The sequence below is a fragment of the Adiantum capillus-veneris genome, chromosome 6, assembly GCF_014529385.1.
Source record: "Adiantum capillus-veneris isolate H3 chromosome 6, ASM1452938v2, whole genome shotgun sequence".
In the NCBI taxonomy this organism is placed as follows: domain Eukaryota; kingdom Viridiplantae; phylum Streptophyta; class Polypodiopsida; order Polypodiales; family Pteridaceae; genus Adiantum; species Adiantum capillus-veneris.
In genome coordinates, this window is record NC_140936.1 from 22,822,807 (window position 1) to 22,837,015 (window position 14,209).

The following is a 14,209-nucleotide window of genomic DNA, read 5'->3' on the forward strand; positions in this document are numbered from 1 at the left end:
CAACAGTTTTTAGAAAAGAGAGGTCACATTGGCTGGTCCTAACTTGTCTAATGATGAGAATTAAATTAATACCCATATCCTATGGTCTAAAGCATCCATTTAGCCTTTCGGCCCTTAAAATTTCTCGTTCTGACAATTTTATGTGCTCTCGAAAACTGCACAAGACTCTCCTAATACGCGATTGCTAAAAACAGCTTCTTGACTTTGCTTTTTGTCATTTTAGAAAAGAGAGTTCACACTGGCTAGTCCTAACTTGTCCAATGCTGAGAATTAAGTTAATACCTATATCCTATGGTCTAAAGCATTAACTTAGCTTTCCGGCCTTTAAAATTTCTCGTTTTAACATGTCTTTACTTTTCTTGCATTCTATTGTTTTAAAATGCTAAAGTGAAGCTTCACCTTGCATAATTTTAGTAAATTTTACACACACACACATATGTTTTTTTTTTTTTTTGCATTCTATTGTTTTAGAATGCTAAAGTGAAGCTTCACTTTGCATAATTCTAATAAATTCTACACACACACACATATATATTAGTTCTTTTTATTTCACCTTTCATTTCACAACTTCACATTTCTTGCATTTTATAGTTTGAAGCTTGTCTGTGTGCTGGTGTGCCGGCGCGTGTAGAAGCTCTGTGTATGTGAATGCTCTCTCTCTCTCTCTCTCTCTCTCTCTCTCTCTCTCTGCGGGACGCGCGCGCACACACTCCCGCAACCCAGATTTTTCATACAGATTTTCGGCCACAGGATCTAGCGTCATTTGGGTCACCCACCAATACTGCATGCTGCAAGCATTTTACTCAACGTACTTTTTCTCCTGTTTCATTTGACATGGTTTTTGGGCAAGTAGTCATCGGACCACCAGGGTCTGGAAAGACTACATATTGTAATGGAATGTCGGAATTTCTACAGATCATCGGCCGGTAAGTCTGAGAGTTTCTATGCTTCCTTTGTAGGTGATCACATATGGTGTAGCATTTTGATGTTTTTTCTGATTGCAGAAAAGTGGCAGTGGTGAATTTGGACCCCGCAAATGATAGTTTGCCATACAAATGTGCGGTCAACATTGAGGATCTAATCAAACTAGAGGATGTCATGAGTGAGCATGGGCTCGGTCCTAATGGAGGTAATTATCATAACTTCCCGGGTGCATTTCTGCTGTCTTTCAAAGATATTCTGTGCATTATTGCATTTTCTATGCTAGCTATGGCATCAAGTTGCCTGTGTTAAGACTTAAATTTCAGGTTGCCATAGAAGACCAAGTTTCCCCAGTATTATTGCTTGAAGACTCACGTACCTTCACAAATGTACATCTTTAGTGACCAGAAAGATGAACAGGGAAAAGAGCCTAGATAATGTGAAATAGTATTTGTGTTACGTGCTAAACGAGTCGTAAGTGTAAGTTGTAGACATGCTTTTCAAGTTAGATTTGCCGTAATGCTGTACAATCCTACAAAACTTTGTCAAGTTTCTCCCCGCCTCCCCGTCTATATGTGACACGGGGTCATAGTGAAGGGATCAAGGGTGGGAGTGAAAAGTTGGATCAAGATTTAATGAGGACCGCGGATTTTTTTGGCGCTGTGGAATTGTAATCTCGGCACACAAAGTAGCCTTTACACAGTCATAACTTTCGGCGGCGCAGCACCACGCCTTTTATTTGTACATTAAAGTCAAGCTAAAAGTAGATTCCTTCATTTATGTTCGCTTAAGTATGCACAACATTCACTCTTCCTACTTTAAAGAGACTTAACTCTCGGTCTACATCAAATTAATGTGGAGACTCACACTGTATGTGTAATCTCGACACACGCAAGAGAAAACTCTCTACCTCTCTCTCTCTCTCTCGTATGCGCGCGCGTACACACAAACACATTTACACTCACGCACACAACGAAGTGTGCTTTCTCATCCAATCACCCTCAATCACAACAAAGTGATGGATTGGGATTAAGGAAACGTGGAAAGTGATCATATGATTGAAGAGTTCTTTGATGAGGATTCAAGCAATGCGAGTAGTGAAAGTATTGATGACGACTTTGAGGTACTCCATGAAGAAGGTGATAATCTTGGAGAAAACGGGCCTCTTGATGATCAGATGATTAAGGTATTTCTGGATCCAAATCTTTATATGTTCACAACATATTTTTCCTTTGATAGAGAGGCATATAATTACATGATAAGAGTGTTTCAAAGTGGTCTCTCCACAACATTGGAGACTCTTAAAACCTATGACTCTAGAAACATGTTGGATTTGAAGAAGTTGCGCAAGATGAAGGATGAGCTTCATGTTGGACTTGACGTGATGAGGATGAAAGGCTTTGTTTATATTTGAGAGATTCGCAGACAGTGAGAGTTTCATGTGTTGAAGATTTGGAGGATATTGTAAAAGTTGCCCACATTGTTGAAGGATCAAAACACCAAGGGTTTAATAAAACCCCGAATTTCATCAAGTCCAAACGGTGCATTGATGTTAGGAAGCATAGTATATCTACCATATACATCAAAGAGTACATAAATGCTCGTGGGTGTAGCAATACAACTAATGCTTCTCATTCAATATCATGGCGTCAAAGAATGGACCTGAATAAAGAGCCTCCAAATGTGATTACTATAAACATGTTTGATGTAGAGAGGCACCTAAAGACCATCATGATCGAGCACAAGATAAAGCTAGTGATGGTCCGCTCTTCCAAAAATTCTGGAGAATCAAAAACTTTGATTGATTATATATGTCATCGAGGTGGTGCGCCTCGATGAAGGGGAGATAAAAAGAGAACAAGGACATCAAAGAAATGTGGTTGTCCATTTAAAATACAAGTGATAACTACCCATGGGAGTAATGATGTTCATATTTATCTAAACACTAGTGACTAGTCATAGTGGTCATGTCCCAAGTTCAAGAAGTGATATATATCGCTTGCCCGTCCATCCATCCGTAATTGAGTGTTACATAGAAGATCTCTTTGATGTCGGAAATGCTCAATATGTTGCTTTCATGTCATTGTCAAAAGAAAGATTTTACATGGAGTGAGTCTTTCTCTTGACTGTACTATCTACAGATTCTTTTTGATACTGCATGAAATCAATATCTTGTCTTATCAAATGGATTATCGAGGTAGTGCTTTGACTTGCTTCTTTCATAAATTGCTTTATACAAAGGATACTCTCCACGTGATCAAGTTGATATAGGTCGCGTATCAGATGATGACTAGGTTTTTATGTATATGGAGGCTATGAAATTGTACAAAACCAACAAGGTAATAGCTTTATCGTAAGTCACAGAGAGTAATTTAAATTTCTTTTCTTCTTACATTCAAATTTTTATGCAGGTAGTATATTGCAAATCGTACAATCCAAAAGCAGTTAATGACAAAGTTAAGCCTTTAATCTTGATCATTCAAGACGACTGGATGCCGCAAATGGCCAAGCAATTCTCTTCAAATAACTCATGGGCTATTGATAACACATTTAAAACAAACATACATGGTTTACCATTGTATGCTGCAGTGTTGTCAAACCAACAAGGTGTTGCCTACCAATTTGGTTCATGTTGTGTACGACAGATCCTGGCTGTCATCATGACGTCATTGCTTTAAAGTTGACAGTTACTGTAGTCTTTGAGAGAATGGGCCACATTCGTCCGTCAGTAATTGATAAGAGCTAGAGGCTATATCGAAGGTCGTGAATGAAGACCCGCATAGTTGGAGTATTGATGTCAATGGAACAAAGTGTCAAGTTGCATGCCGTGTTCTACTTTGTTGGTTTCATACCAAAAGAGATGAGTGGAGAATCTCCTACCTCAGGTATTATATTGTTAAGTTACTTAATTGTAACTATTTGATCTAATAAAAAAAGTGACATGAACATATGTATGTTTATTTTGAAATGTACGTTCTAAAGGAGTTAAGGGACGACAATGTTTATACTGATTTGTCAAACTTAATGCATTGTGCGACAAAATCGAATTTTGAAAGCAGTATTTAAGAGCTTTTGGTGAAGTATTCACTATATCCAAATATAGTTCGTTATATCACTAATGGATGGTGTGGAGGAGATTGCATGTGGAGAACCCAATGGCAAAGGTTTGGATGAATGTTTAAACATGGCAATGTTGACACCACAAACTTGGTGGAGCGCTTATGGCAATATATTAATTATACTTTTTTGGATGCTCGAATTAATCGATCTATCTTGGAGCTCTTGCATGTGCTTGTGGGTGATTCGAAGTATAGAAGTCGCATCGGTGGTACCTTTTTGAGGTTCTTTTAACAAAAGCAAGAAATATGTATTTTTTCTCTTTCTTAATTGCCGTAAATTATACGTTGAAGGTTTGGTTTCATGTCTAATTCATGGTTTGTATGGTAGTTGACTTTGGGCGATATGGCGTTTGGGGGGCGACAAAGATACAGACATAAAAAATGCTTGAAGGAGAGAGAATCTTGCAAAGGTTTCAAATCACACCATCTACCTCAGATTATAAACGAAGGGTCACTTCTCTTCAAGATTCAAAGTACCACAAATGAGAGTACAATGTAAGCATCTTAATGGTGTTCGAATGATAGTGCTGACTCACTTTCCTCGTTTGAAAGAATTTCTACATGGTACACATGAAGACGCATCCAATATCTACAAAGATGCCATATATCGTGATTTCGAAGCGCACGATGGTGACAATGATATACAAGAGAGAGAAGATGATGTGGTGGATCTCATCAACCATCTCTGTTGCTAAATTAGCTTTATCTGACATAAAAATAATTCTAAATGAATTATTGGATTTATAAGTGAGAGGGTTTTCTCGCTTGGAACACCAAGAAAAATAATTCTCAATGAATTATTGGAATTTTAAGTGAGAGGGTTTTTCTCATTGGAGACATCCGAGTACAGAGTATTCCTAGTGCGTCATTCAAAGTAGTGACGGGAGCACTGAGAACGGGAATATCTGTAAGGCCACCAGGAACGGGTACTTCTGATGCGTCACATCGGATGGGTGACAGGGAGCATCGGAAAGAAGTATTCGACCATCCGGGAACGAACATCTCTGATGTGTCATAGGATGGGTGACATAGAGCATCGTGAAGGAGACTGTACTGTAAGTTCGGTAGGAAAGGACTAGGTGATGGGTATTCCTGATGCGTCACAAGGTGGGTGACGGATGCATCGAAAAGGGGATATTCATAGTCAAGAGGAAATTCCGAACTGTGTTGGAATTGTGCACAAGGAAAAGCAAGCACTTGAATGAAGATGGGTTCAGAGGAAACTTTGAGGAAAAACAGATGCTTTCTGAGAAAGTGGGATTGCTTTTCGGGAAAGCAGATGCTTTCTTGCGAGGAAGTCTATGTCTGCATTGCAAGTGTGCGTGTGATTGCATCCAGGGACGCGTGTGAAGTGCTGTGAAAGCATTGTTTTTAACTTATAAGGTTTTATTGAGTTTTTAGGCAGATTCAGACTATTTTTAAAATACGCCGGCCGCCCACTTAATAAGTGGGCAGCCATCTGATAAATAAGGCAACAGATCAGCCAGCGTTTTCTCTCTCTTTTTCTGGCAAAACAGCATACAAAAAAAAAAGTTGGAAAAAAAAGGTCACGATCTCTGCGCGAGCAGCTATTAGTGTCCGTGGCCAAGAGCTATAAAAGCATCACATGCCCTCACGCAAAGAGAGGGGATCAGTTTTTGCAAGAAGGAGATGTTGCTGTAGAGTTCACCCGCAAAGAAGACGTTTGCCGATGATGCCCATGACTGTTTCAAGTGTACCCGATGTCGCCAAGACCCAGTGCGCGAGTTCCCTCGCGAAGAAGTGCCTACGGAGCGTGTTTCCCTCGCGACAAGCTGCTGGTTTTCTCTATTTTCAGCCCATAAACGTCGTAGATGGGGCTGATTTATGAGAAGGAACCCGAGAACACACCTCTTTTGTGTGTAGGATTGGAAGAGAGGATTTTCTATGTAGAGATCTCTTCCTGGAAATTGCTTTTCGAGAACCGAGTTGCGTTTCGAGCGTCGAGACTTTGAAGGTAACGATTTTCATGTTATGATCTCAGAGTATTTGATTGCAGGTGTACTTCCTCTTCGTGAGGGAGTAGGAGCAGAGAAAGGCATGAGCCTGTGCAGGAGAAAAGCGCTCTGAGGAACTAGAGCCAGATCAGCCCAAGGGTTTTGTACCCGAGTTTGGGAAGTAGATCCACGGATCGGAGAGAGGTAGTCTCTCAAGTTGTGATCCAGAAGTTTGAGATTCCCAAGTAAGGACTTCGCGTCCGGGAAAGCAGAGTTGTTTTGCGGGAAGAGGACTCTGGAAACAGAGTTGGAAAAGAGAGTTGCAGGGATGTCATGCCCTGAGTTTGGAAGGTGAGATCCAGAGGCGAGAACCTTGGTTCTCAAGGATTTGGTATAAGGAACGGAAGTTCCTTGGAATAGGGTTTTGCCCCAGGAATCGGAAGCTGAGGCTTTCGGGAACCATCGAGTCTTATTCTAGAACGAACGTGGTAATACGTTCAGTAATAAAGATACTATTACGGGGGGGGACCATCCCATCGTCTGGTCCCCAGTACTGTGTTGATCTTCTCACTCTCTCTCTCTATTTATTTCTCTCTATATCCTTTGGCTTCAGTATTAAGTGATAAATTCTATTTATCCGAGTATATTTTATATTGTCATGCGCTCCTGTTTGTGACAGTGATATCAGAGCATGGTCTCCTCTTTTTCACTGTAAAGGAGGACGACTCTGGGAAGATACGGGAAGAAGCCATGACAAGCCAAGAGAGAAGCAAGTAGGCGGAACCCTAAGCCCTGCAGGAAAAAGCTCGCAGAGTTGGGAAAATTTTTCTCTCTGCAAAAAGTCGACACAAGACTTGGGATTCTCTGAGAAGGCGACAAGAGCATGATGCTCAAGAACCTAGAGAATCCAAGGAGCGGAATGCTCAAGATCCTTCAGAACCCAAAAGATATCCATGAACATTGATCTAGAACCATAGCCAAGAAATCTCGTCATTTCGGGAAGGATATGAAGGTCTCTAGACCTAGGAACACTCCAGTCAAGTTTGATACTTTTGACGGAAGGCAAGATGTCCTGAAAGCTAGTGCTTTCTGTAACAGACTTGGACACTCCAAGTCAAGAATGAACCGCGACAGCACCAAATAACCACTTCAAAACAATTCACAGATCACAATAGATTTGCACTGGCTCGGCGGAGTTCCGTGCCTAGAGATATTGGCCCCAAAGACTGGCGCCCCTTTCGGTATTTCTTTTATATTAATCAGTTCAAAGTACAAGAGAGTGGGTCGGGATTCACTCTCAGACTCTGCGTCCAGATGCTCTGAGAAGTGAGGCCCTCACCACTAATTTAAAGGTTACAAGGGATGCTCAAAAGCAGAGCTTCAAAAGCTTCAAATCAAAAGCAACTGCTCTCTCTCTCTCTCACAGAGAGTCAAAACTTGAAAGAAAAAGCATTCTCTCTCTCTCTCTCTCTCTCTCTCTCTCTCTCTCTCTCTCTCTCTCTCTCTTTCTCATTGCGTAGAGAAAAAGCAAGATTCGCGTCGCTCATCATTATTGTTATTATTATTATTTAAAAAAAAAAAAAAAAGCCTCCGCGATTTCCGGAAATTAGGGTTTCTGGCAGAAATTAGGGTTTCTGTTGTCCGCCACGTCATCACTTTGTGATATACCCCCCTCTTGACAGCATTGTAATCGACCGCGATTACGTCTGCAAAACCGACAAAAGCCATAAACCGTCTTAGCAGACACTGACTGTTAGTACCTACGTACTGGGAACACACATCTAGCACATGTACAAAATCGACAGTCACATCACACGACATCACAGGACATCACCAGACATCAGAGGACATCACATGACATTCAACATTCATTCGGATCTTAGACCATGATTTATCGGCAATGTAGCTAGCAATCACATCTAGGTCCAATCGGGACCTCATCGATGTCCGATTGACTAACCCCTATTGCAACCATGTCTATTCGAGATCAAGTAGACCAAAATGCTGCAGTCATTTCGTCTATCAGTTCCTGCACTCACAAGAAGTCAATAACAAATCAGTATCATAATCAGGAATTCCATTTCATAAACTAATCCAACAGAATACTGTCAGCTCTCAGTATCCCTGAAGCTCAAAGAGACATCAGTGACTTTAGTATTAAAATCAAGGCATCTGTTGACAAAGGAGCGGAGTGAATCGGAAGCTGACGCTTCCGGGAACCATCAAGTCTTATTCTATAACGAACGTGGTAATACGTTCGGTTCAAGTGCTTGTATAGACTTCTCCTCAGTAATAAAGATACTATTGGGGGGGGGGGGGGGGGGGGGGGGGGGGGGGGGGGGATCTTTTCATCTCTATATCTTTGGCTTCAGTGTTAAGTGATAAATTCTATTTATCGGAGTATATTTTATATTGTTATGCGCTCCTGCTTGTGACAGTGATCCCTATGAAGATTGATCTCCCTGCTAGAGGAAGTATGAGACAAATCCAGGCCCACGTTACAGCAACTCGGCTTGGTCACGGTGTACCACTATTTCGCACAAATGAAGAACAACAAAGCATACATCTTGATGGAACTAGCCAACCTTCCAAACCATTGTGCCAAACGGGCCAACTCAGACGCAAGCACCGAAGGGGTAGATCTCGTGTCCGTTTTGATGAACGGCTCCGTCTGTGGTGTCCACATTGTTGCACCAAAACCTTGTTAGTGGTTTCCCAAATACACCCACGTGTCACACGTGCCATGCTCTCCTCCAGTAAAGCCTATGCACATCAAAGAAAATGTCATACAAACTCTAGTGGGTCAAGTGATTCGCGTTTGTAATGAGGCTGAGAGTTTTGGGGGATGATCTCTGCTTGTCAATCTGGTGGTTCAGAGGATGTTGAGTATTCTTTTACACTTACCCGTGAAATGGGAAACAACTGCTAGACATCAAAGCTTCCATCATCAGAATGCTACTTTTGTATTCCTCTAGTCGAAGCTATGTAATGAAGTATTTATGACAAATCTATTTCAAGTATCTTTTTTAATACAAGCGGTAAATTTTGAGGAGTTTTATTCTATTTTGATTTAATAAAAGCATTATTCGTGTGCCATTAAGAAATCCTCACCGAATAGCTCAAAAGTAATCGCAATAGCTCGTGCCTTGCAAGGTAGGATTAAAAGGTACGTACGGATCCGTACCGTATCGTATGGATATACAGATCGGTCCGTACAAGGCACTTTTTAAAATTTTTCTTTTTGGAAGATGAGCGTGGCTGAGGGTTTTTGATGCATTTTTGTTGACTTCTGGGTGATCAAACCAGTTCTCACTTGAGCTTTGATATGCCTGTTCAATCATCAATGTCGTTTAAACTTTGAAGTCTCTTGCAGTAGTTACACAGTATGTGGTTGTCTTGTAAAACATGTCTTTAAAAGTTGTCGCCCTCTCTTGTATTTTATCAGAAATGTCCTAGAAAGTTTGGTAAATTGAGTTTTTTCTTACAAGAGTATGTATTTTTACGTACATAAATTTTTTTCCTGTACAGAACAACGTACAGTAGTACATATACGCCACGTATAGTATGTTGGTACCACCTTGGTGCCTTGTAAATTTTGACCTTTTTGCCAACAATTATGAACTATCGAAAAAAAGTAATCTCTGTACGACGTGCTGAGATTACTTTTTTCCCGGACAGTTCCAAATTAGCAATTCTCTGGAAAAAAGTAATCTTTGCACATTGCATGATCATAAGCATTCCCATCAGAATCCATCAGGGAAATTTTCCAGTGCATTTAGCCTATTTTACCTATTTTTGACATTTTTCACTTATTATTTTTAAGTGACTTTTGTTGGAAAGTAGGTAGGGCAAATTGAGTAAGTTTGTATATAAGCAAACTAGAGCTAGCACTATTTGCCAGAAGAGGCAACAGGAGCCAAGCTCAACAGGCAACTTCTCAACAAGACCTTGGCGGTTTCCCCCCCACCAAGCAAGAAGAATCAGCCCTAGCGTTTTCTCATCAGCAGATCACCGCGACGGAGGACCCCAGCACTAGGCGTTTTGCATCATCACACCATCGCCAGCAAGTCCTATTGTATAGCGTTTTTGCGTCAGCATCATCTCCAACAAACCAACCAGCTAGCATTTTTGAGGAACCTTCCCTAGCGTTTTTCAAAAACACATCAGCCTAGCGTTTTTGAAGATCCCATCGGTTCCAGACATCGCCAATTTCAAGCAATGAAGACTAGCAGATTTAGCCCTAAGACGGTAGCAGATTCAGCCCGGTAAGAACCTCAGTTTTCAACCTTAAAGAACCTCAGTTTTCAGCCCTAGACCTGCAGATTTTCAGCGACAAAGACCCACAGAAAACAGTCCCCAAATCAGCGTTTTTGGATTAGTCGCAGATTTCAGCCCATAGCGTTTTTGGACAGCAGTAGAAAGATTGCAGATTTCAGCCCTTAGGTCGACTTCGTCATCACCGTTGTCATCGTCGACATAGCCTAGACTTGCATCAGTCTCATGCATTCGTCTGCACCAGATTGTGCAATCATAAGTACACCACTCGCCGACTAGAGTGGGGCCTTCGGAGGAAGGTTTTACAACGTCTCTGGTGTCGTATCTCTCTTCTCTCTCTATCTCTCAATCTCATACACTTGCACGCACAGTGTCCATTCACTTTGTTTGTGATCATAGCATTCTCTCATTAAGAACGGAAGGCTCTCCCTTCCATAAGAACAAAAGGAACCTTGAGCACAGTTCGGAGCACTCATCTTTAGCAAAGCGCAAACATTCATTCCGTTGCACCTAACATTGGTATCAGAGCTTTGGCAGTGTTCTGTATTACTCAAGGAAAGAACCACAAGAATCACAAGAATTTTTTTTGCTTGTTGCGGTCGCACAAACCCAAGTTCGCTTGGGCGTGTCGATTCCTAATCGTGTTTTTGAAGAGTGACAAGAATCCCAGGAAAGAAGGGCTTGTCCAGCCTCCCCTTGTGCCTCTTTTCACTCATTGAACCCTTTCAAATGCCAATTTTGGGTTAAGCATGGAGTCATTCTAGGGCATATAGTGTCCAAGAACGGGATATAGAGCGGACCGTGCACTTAGCGGCCGGCCAATCGACGTGAGGTGGGAAAAAGCAACCTTGGTGTGAGCGCAAGGCCGCCAAGGGGTGCACCTGCAGAAAGGAGTAGAAGTCGGGTGAAGAGAAGATCCTTCTCAAACGCGGTTTGCAAGCGAAAGAAAACCTCAAGAACCTCAAGCACCCAAGAACCCAAGACCCTTAAGAACCAAAGTTCCTCGTGAACTTAAGAACCAAAGATTATAGTGCACGGTCGTCACCCGAAGCGGAATGGATACTTCGCATACAAGTGATGAGCATGAGAGAGGCGATGAAGAATTTTCCCCACCAAGAGATTTTTCCGACCCTTCCCCTTCGCCATCTATGCCACAAAGTGTACCAAACCCTATGGAGGTAATGGTCAAGCAGATGATGGACATGATGGCCAAACAAGAAGAGACTTGCATGAACATGATGGCCAAACGACAAGAAGCGAATCGAATTGCGTTGGCACAACAACAAGCAAATCGCATTGCTTTAGAATGCGAGCGCGATGAATGAAACGAAAGAAAAGCAGAAAGAAAGGCAGAGCGTGAAGCTCAAAGAGTGGCCTTGGAGATCGAGCGTGAGGCTCAAAGAGAACTACGCACTTAAGAATTGGTTCGACAAGTGCTTGCCTCGAAGTCCGAACGAGCCAAAGATCGTGGGAGTTCCTCAAGTGGCGCAAGCCACGATGCGGATTCCAACCATTTAGTCACAAAGAAGTTGACTTTTAGTAAGTATGATGGTAAGATGGAAGCTACGGTTATAATTTCTTGGTTGCATCAATTTAATGCTTATTTTGCGACAACTAAGAAGACAGGAAATAGCAAAGTTTTGACGGCAGCAATGTACCTTGCCGGTGATGCCATTAATTGGTACTACGCATGGCAAGAGGCACAGTTAGCTGCGCACCTAGAGGAAGCCGACGAACTCACGCCCCTTTCCTTCAATTGGGTTGATTTCCAAGACAAGCTCAAGGCGCGGAGCTCAAGACGCGGTTTATGCCACCTCAATACCTCGCACGATTGAAGGACGATTGGCGCGCTCTCAAACAAAATGGTATGCCGGTTATGTCTTTTTCTAATCGTGTTTTGCAGCTAGGTACCCAATTACGCAAGTCGGATGATGAACGCAAAGAGGCATTTCTTTATGGATTGGACGAGTATATCAAGTACGATGTGGAGGTGCTCGATCCAATCGATCTCAACAAGGCGGTAGCGATTGCTCTCACGCAGGAGATGAAGCACAACAAGGGAAAGCCTAAGGAGAACAAGACTTCCACAAGTACCTCGCAGACTTCTCAGAACCCTCAGAACGGTAAGAACGGTAAGAATGGTAACTCTTCTAACCAATCTTCCAACAGTCTCTCAGATCATAGGAGCTTTGAGGATATGGTCGACCAATATGCCACAGATACAGATTTTGCTGACGTTTTCACACGGATACGGGATGGGGAGACAGTAGCGGGATATTCCATTTGGGATGGCTACTTGATGAGAGAAACCATGTTGTGCGTTACACAGCCGTTGAGAGAAAAGGTTATGACTGAATGCCACTGTCCACCTATTACGGGCCACCGCGGCATTGCTACCACCATGAAAGGGGTAGAGAGAGACTTCTTTTGGCCGAGACTCAAGAAGGATGTGGAAGAGTTTGTGCGCAGTTGCTTGGTATGCCAGAAGGTCAAGTTTGACAGGCATAAACACAGGGATTGTTACAGCCTTTGCCCATACCCACCCGCCCCCGGAAAAGTATTGCAATGCATTTCATTTTTGATCTCCCGAGAACTCAGAGTGGTCACGATGGTATCTGGACTGTCATTGACAGATTTAGCAAACATGCTCATTTCATTCCAGTGAAGAAAACAGTCAAGCCGGATCACTTAGCGAGACTGTTTGTGGCCCAGATCTTCAGCTTACATGGCATGCCTGAGAGGATCGTCTTCGAAAGGAACCCCAGATTTACGAGTTTGTTTTGGAAGGCAATTTGGGAGAACATTGGCACGCGGTTGCAGTTCTCGTCATCTTTCCACCCATAGACTGACGGGCAATTTGAGATTGCCAATTCAGTGGTTTTAGATTTATTGAAGTCTTATATCTCGGATCAGAAGACTCAATGGGATAAATACTTACCTTTGGTGGAATTTGCCTACAATAACACGATACACTCTTCGACGGGGAAGGCGCCATTTGAGATTGTTAAGGGTGTTGCGAAGGTTCCACCCTTCCTAAGCACGAAAGATAAGATTTTTGAAGCGGATGAGTATATGTGCGACTTAGACACAGCTTTTGCCAAGGTCCGCGAGGCCTTGCAAAAATCTCAAGAACGACAGAAGAAGGCAGCGGATGGCCATCGTCGCGATTTGAAATTGAAGGAGGATGATTGGGTGCTCTTACGTTTCGAGAAGCACGCCTGGGAAAGAAAAAGGGAAAAGAGAGGCTTTTTCCAAAGCTTAGTATGCGATACTACGGGCCTTTCCAGATCTTTGAAAAGATAAATGATGTCTCCTTCCGATTGAAACTACCTGATACTTGGAGGATTCACAATGCATTCAATGTGAGTCTCTTGAAACGTTTTAAAGGAGATGTGCCTGATGATGGGGAGCTTGATGAGCAACACGAAGTGGAAGAAAACAAGGAGATCCTTGTTCCTGAACAGATTTTGGCACATAAGGATACGAAGAATAAATGTAAAGTACGAAGGCTTAAGTTCAAGAACTATCCTGCATTGGATGGGAAGTGGACGGAGGAGGAGGACCTAGCAGATACTCCTCAGATTGTGAAACTTTACCTCGAGGCTTTTGGTTTAGCATAGTCTACTCCAAATGGAACCCAGAATTCAGCTTGGCCGGAGATTTGGTGCAGTGGGATGCACAAGAGAGGAGTTACTCCGCTCCTTTGTCAACAGATGCCTTGATTTTGAAAGTGAAGTATTTTGTTGTATGACTTTATGAAATGGAATTCCTGAATATGATACTGATTTGTTTTTGACTTCTTTTTTAAGTATAGGAACTGATAGACGAAATGACTGTAGCATTTTGGTCGAATTGATCTCGAATAGACATGGTTGCAATAGGGGTTAGTCGATCGGACATCTATGAGGTCCTGACTGGATCTAGATGCGATTGCTAGCT

At 42.3% G+C, this 14,209-nt stretch overlaps 1 protein-coding gene across 1 annotated transcript in view; it reads left to right on the forward strand.

Moving 5' to 3' along the window:
• Window positions 1–563: 563 nt before the first annotated feature.
• LOC147455254 (GPN-loop GTPase QQT1-like) overlaps window positions 564–14,209 on the forward strand; it is a 37,464-nt gene continuing 23,818 nt past the window's right edge. The window contains exons 1-2 of the mRNA XM_086514073.1: window positions 564–926; window positions 1,005–1,129. Of these exons, the coding sequence (XP_086370199.1) occupies window positions 649–926; window positions 1,005–1,129 (403 nt within the window). The 5' untranslated portion in view covers window positions 564–648. The remainder of the gene's footprint in view (window positions 927–1,004; window positions 1,130–14,209) is intronic.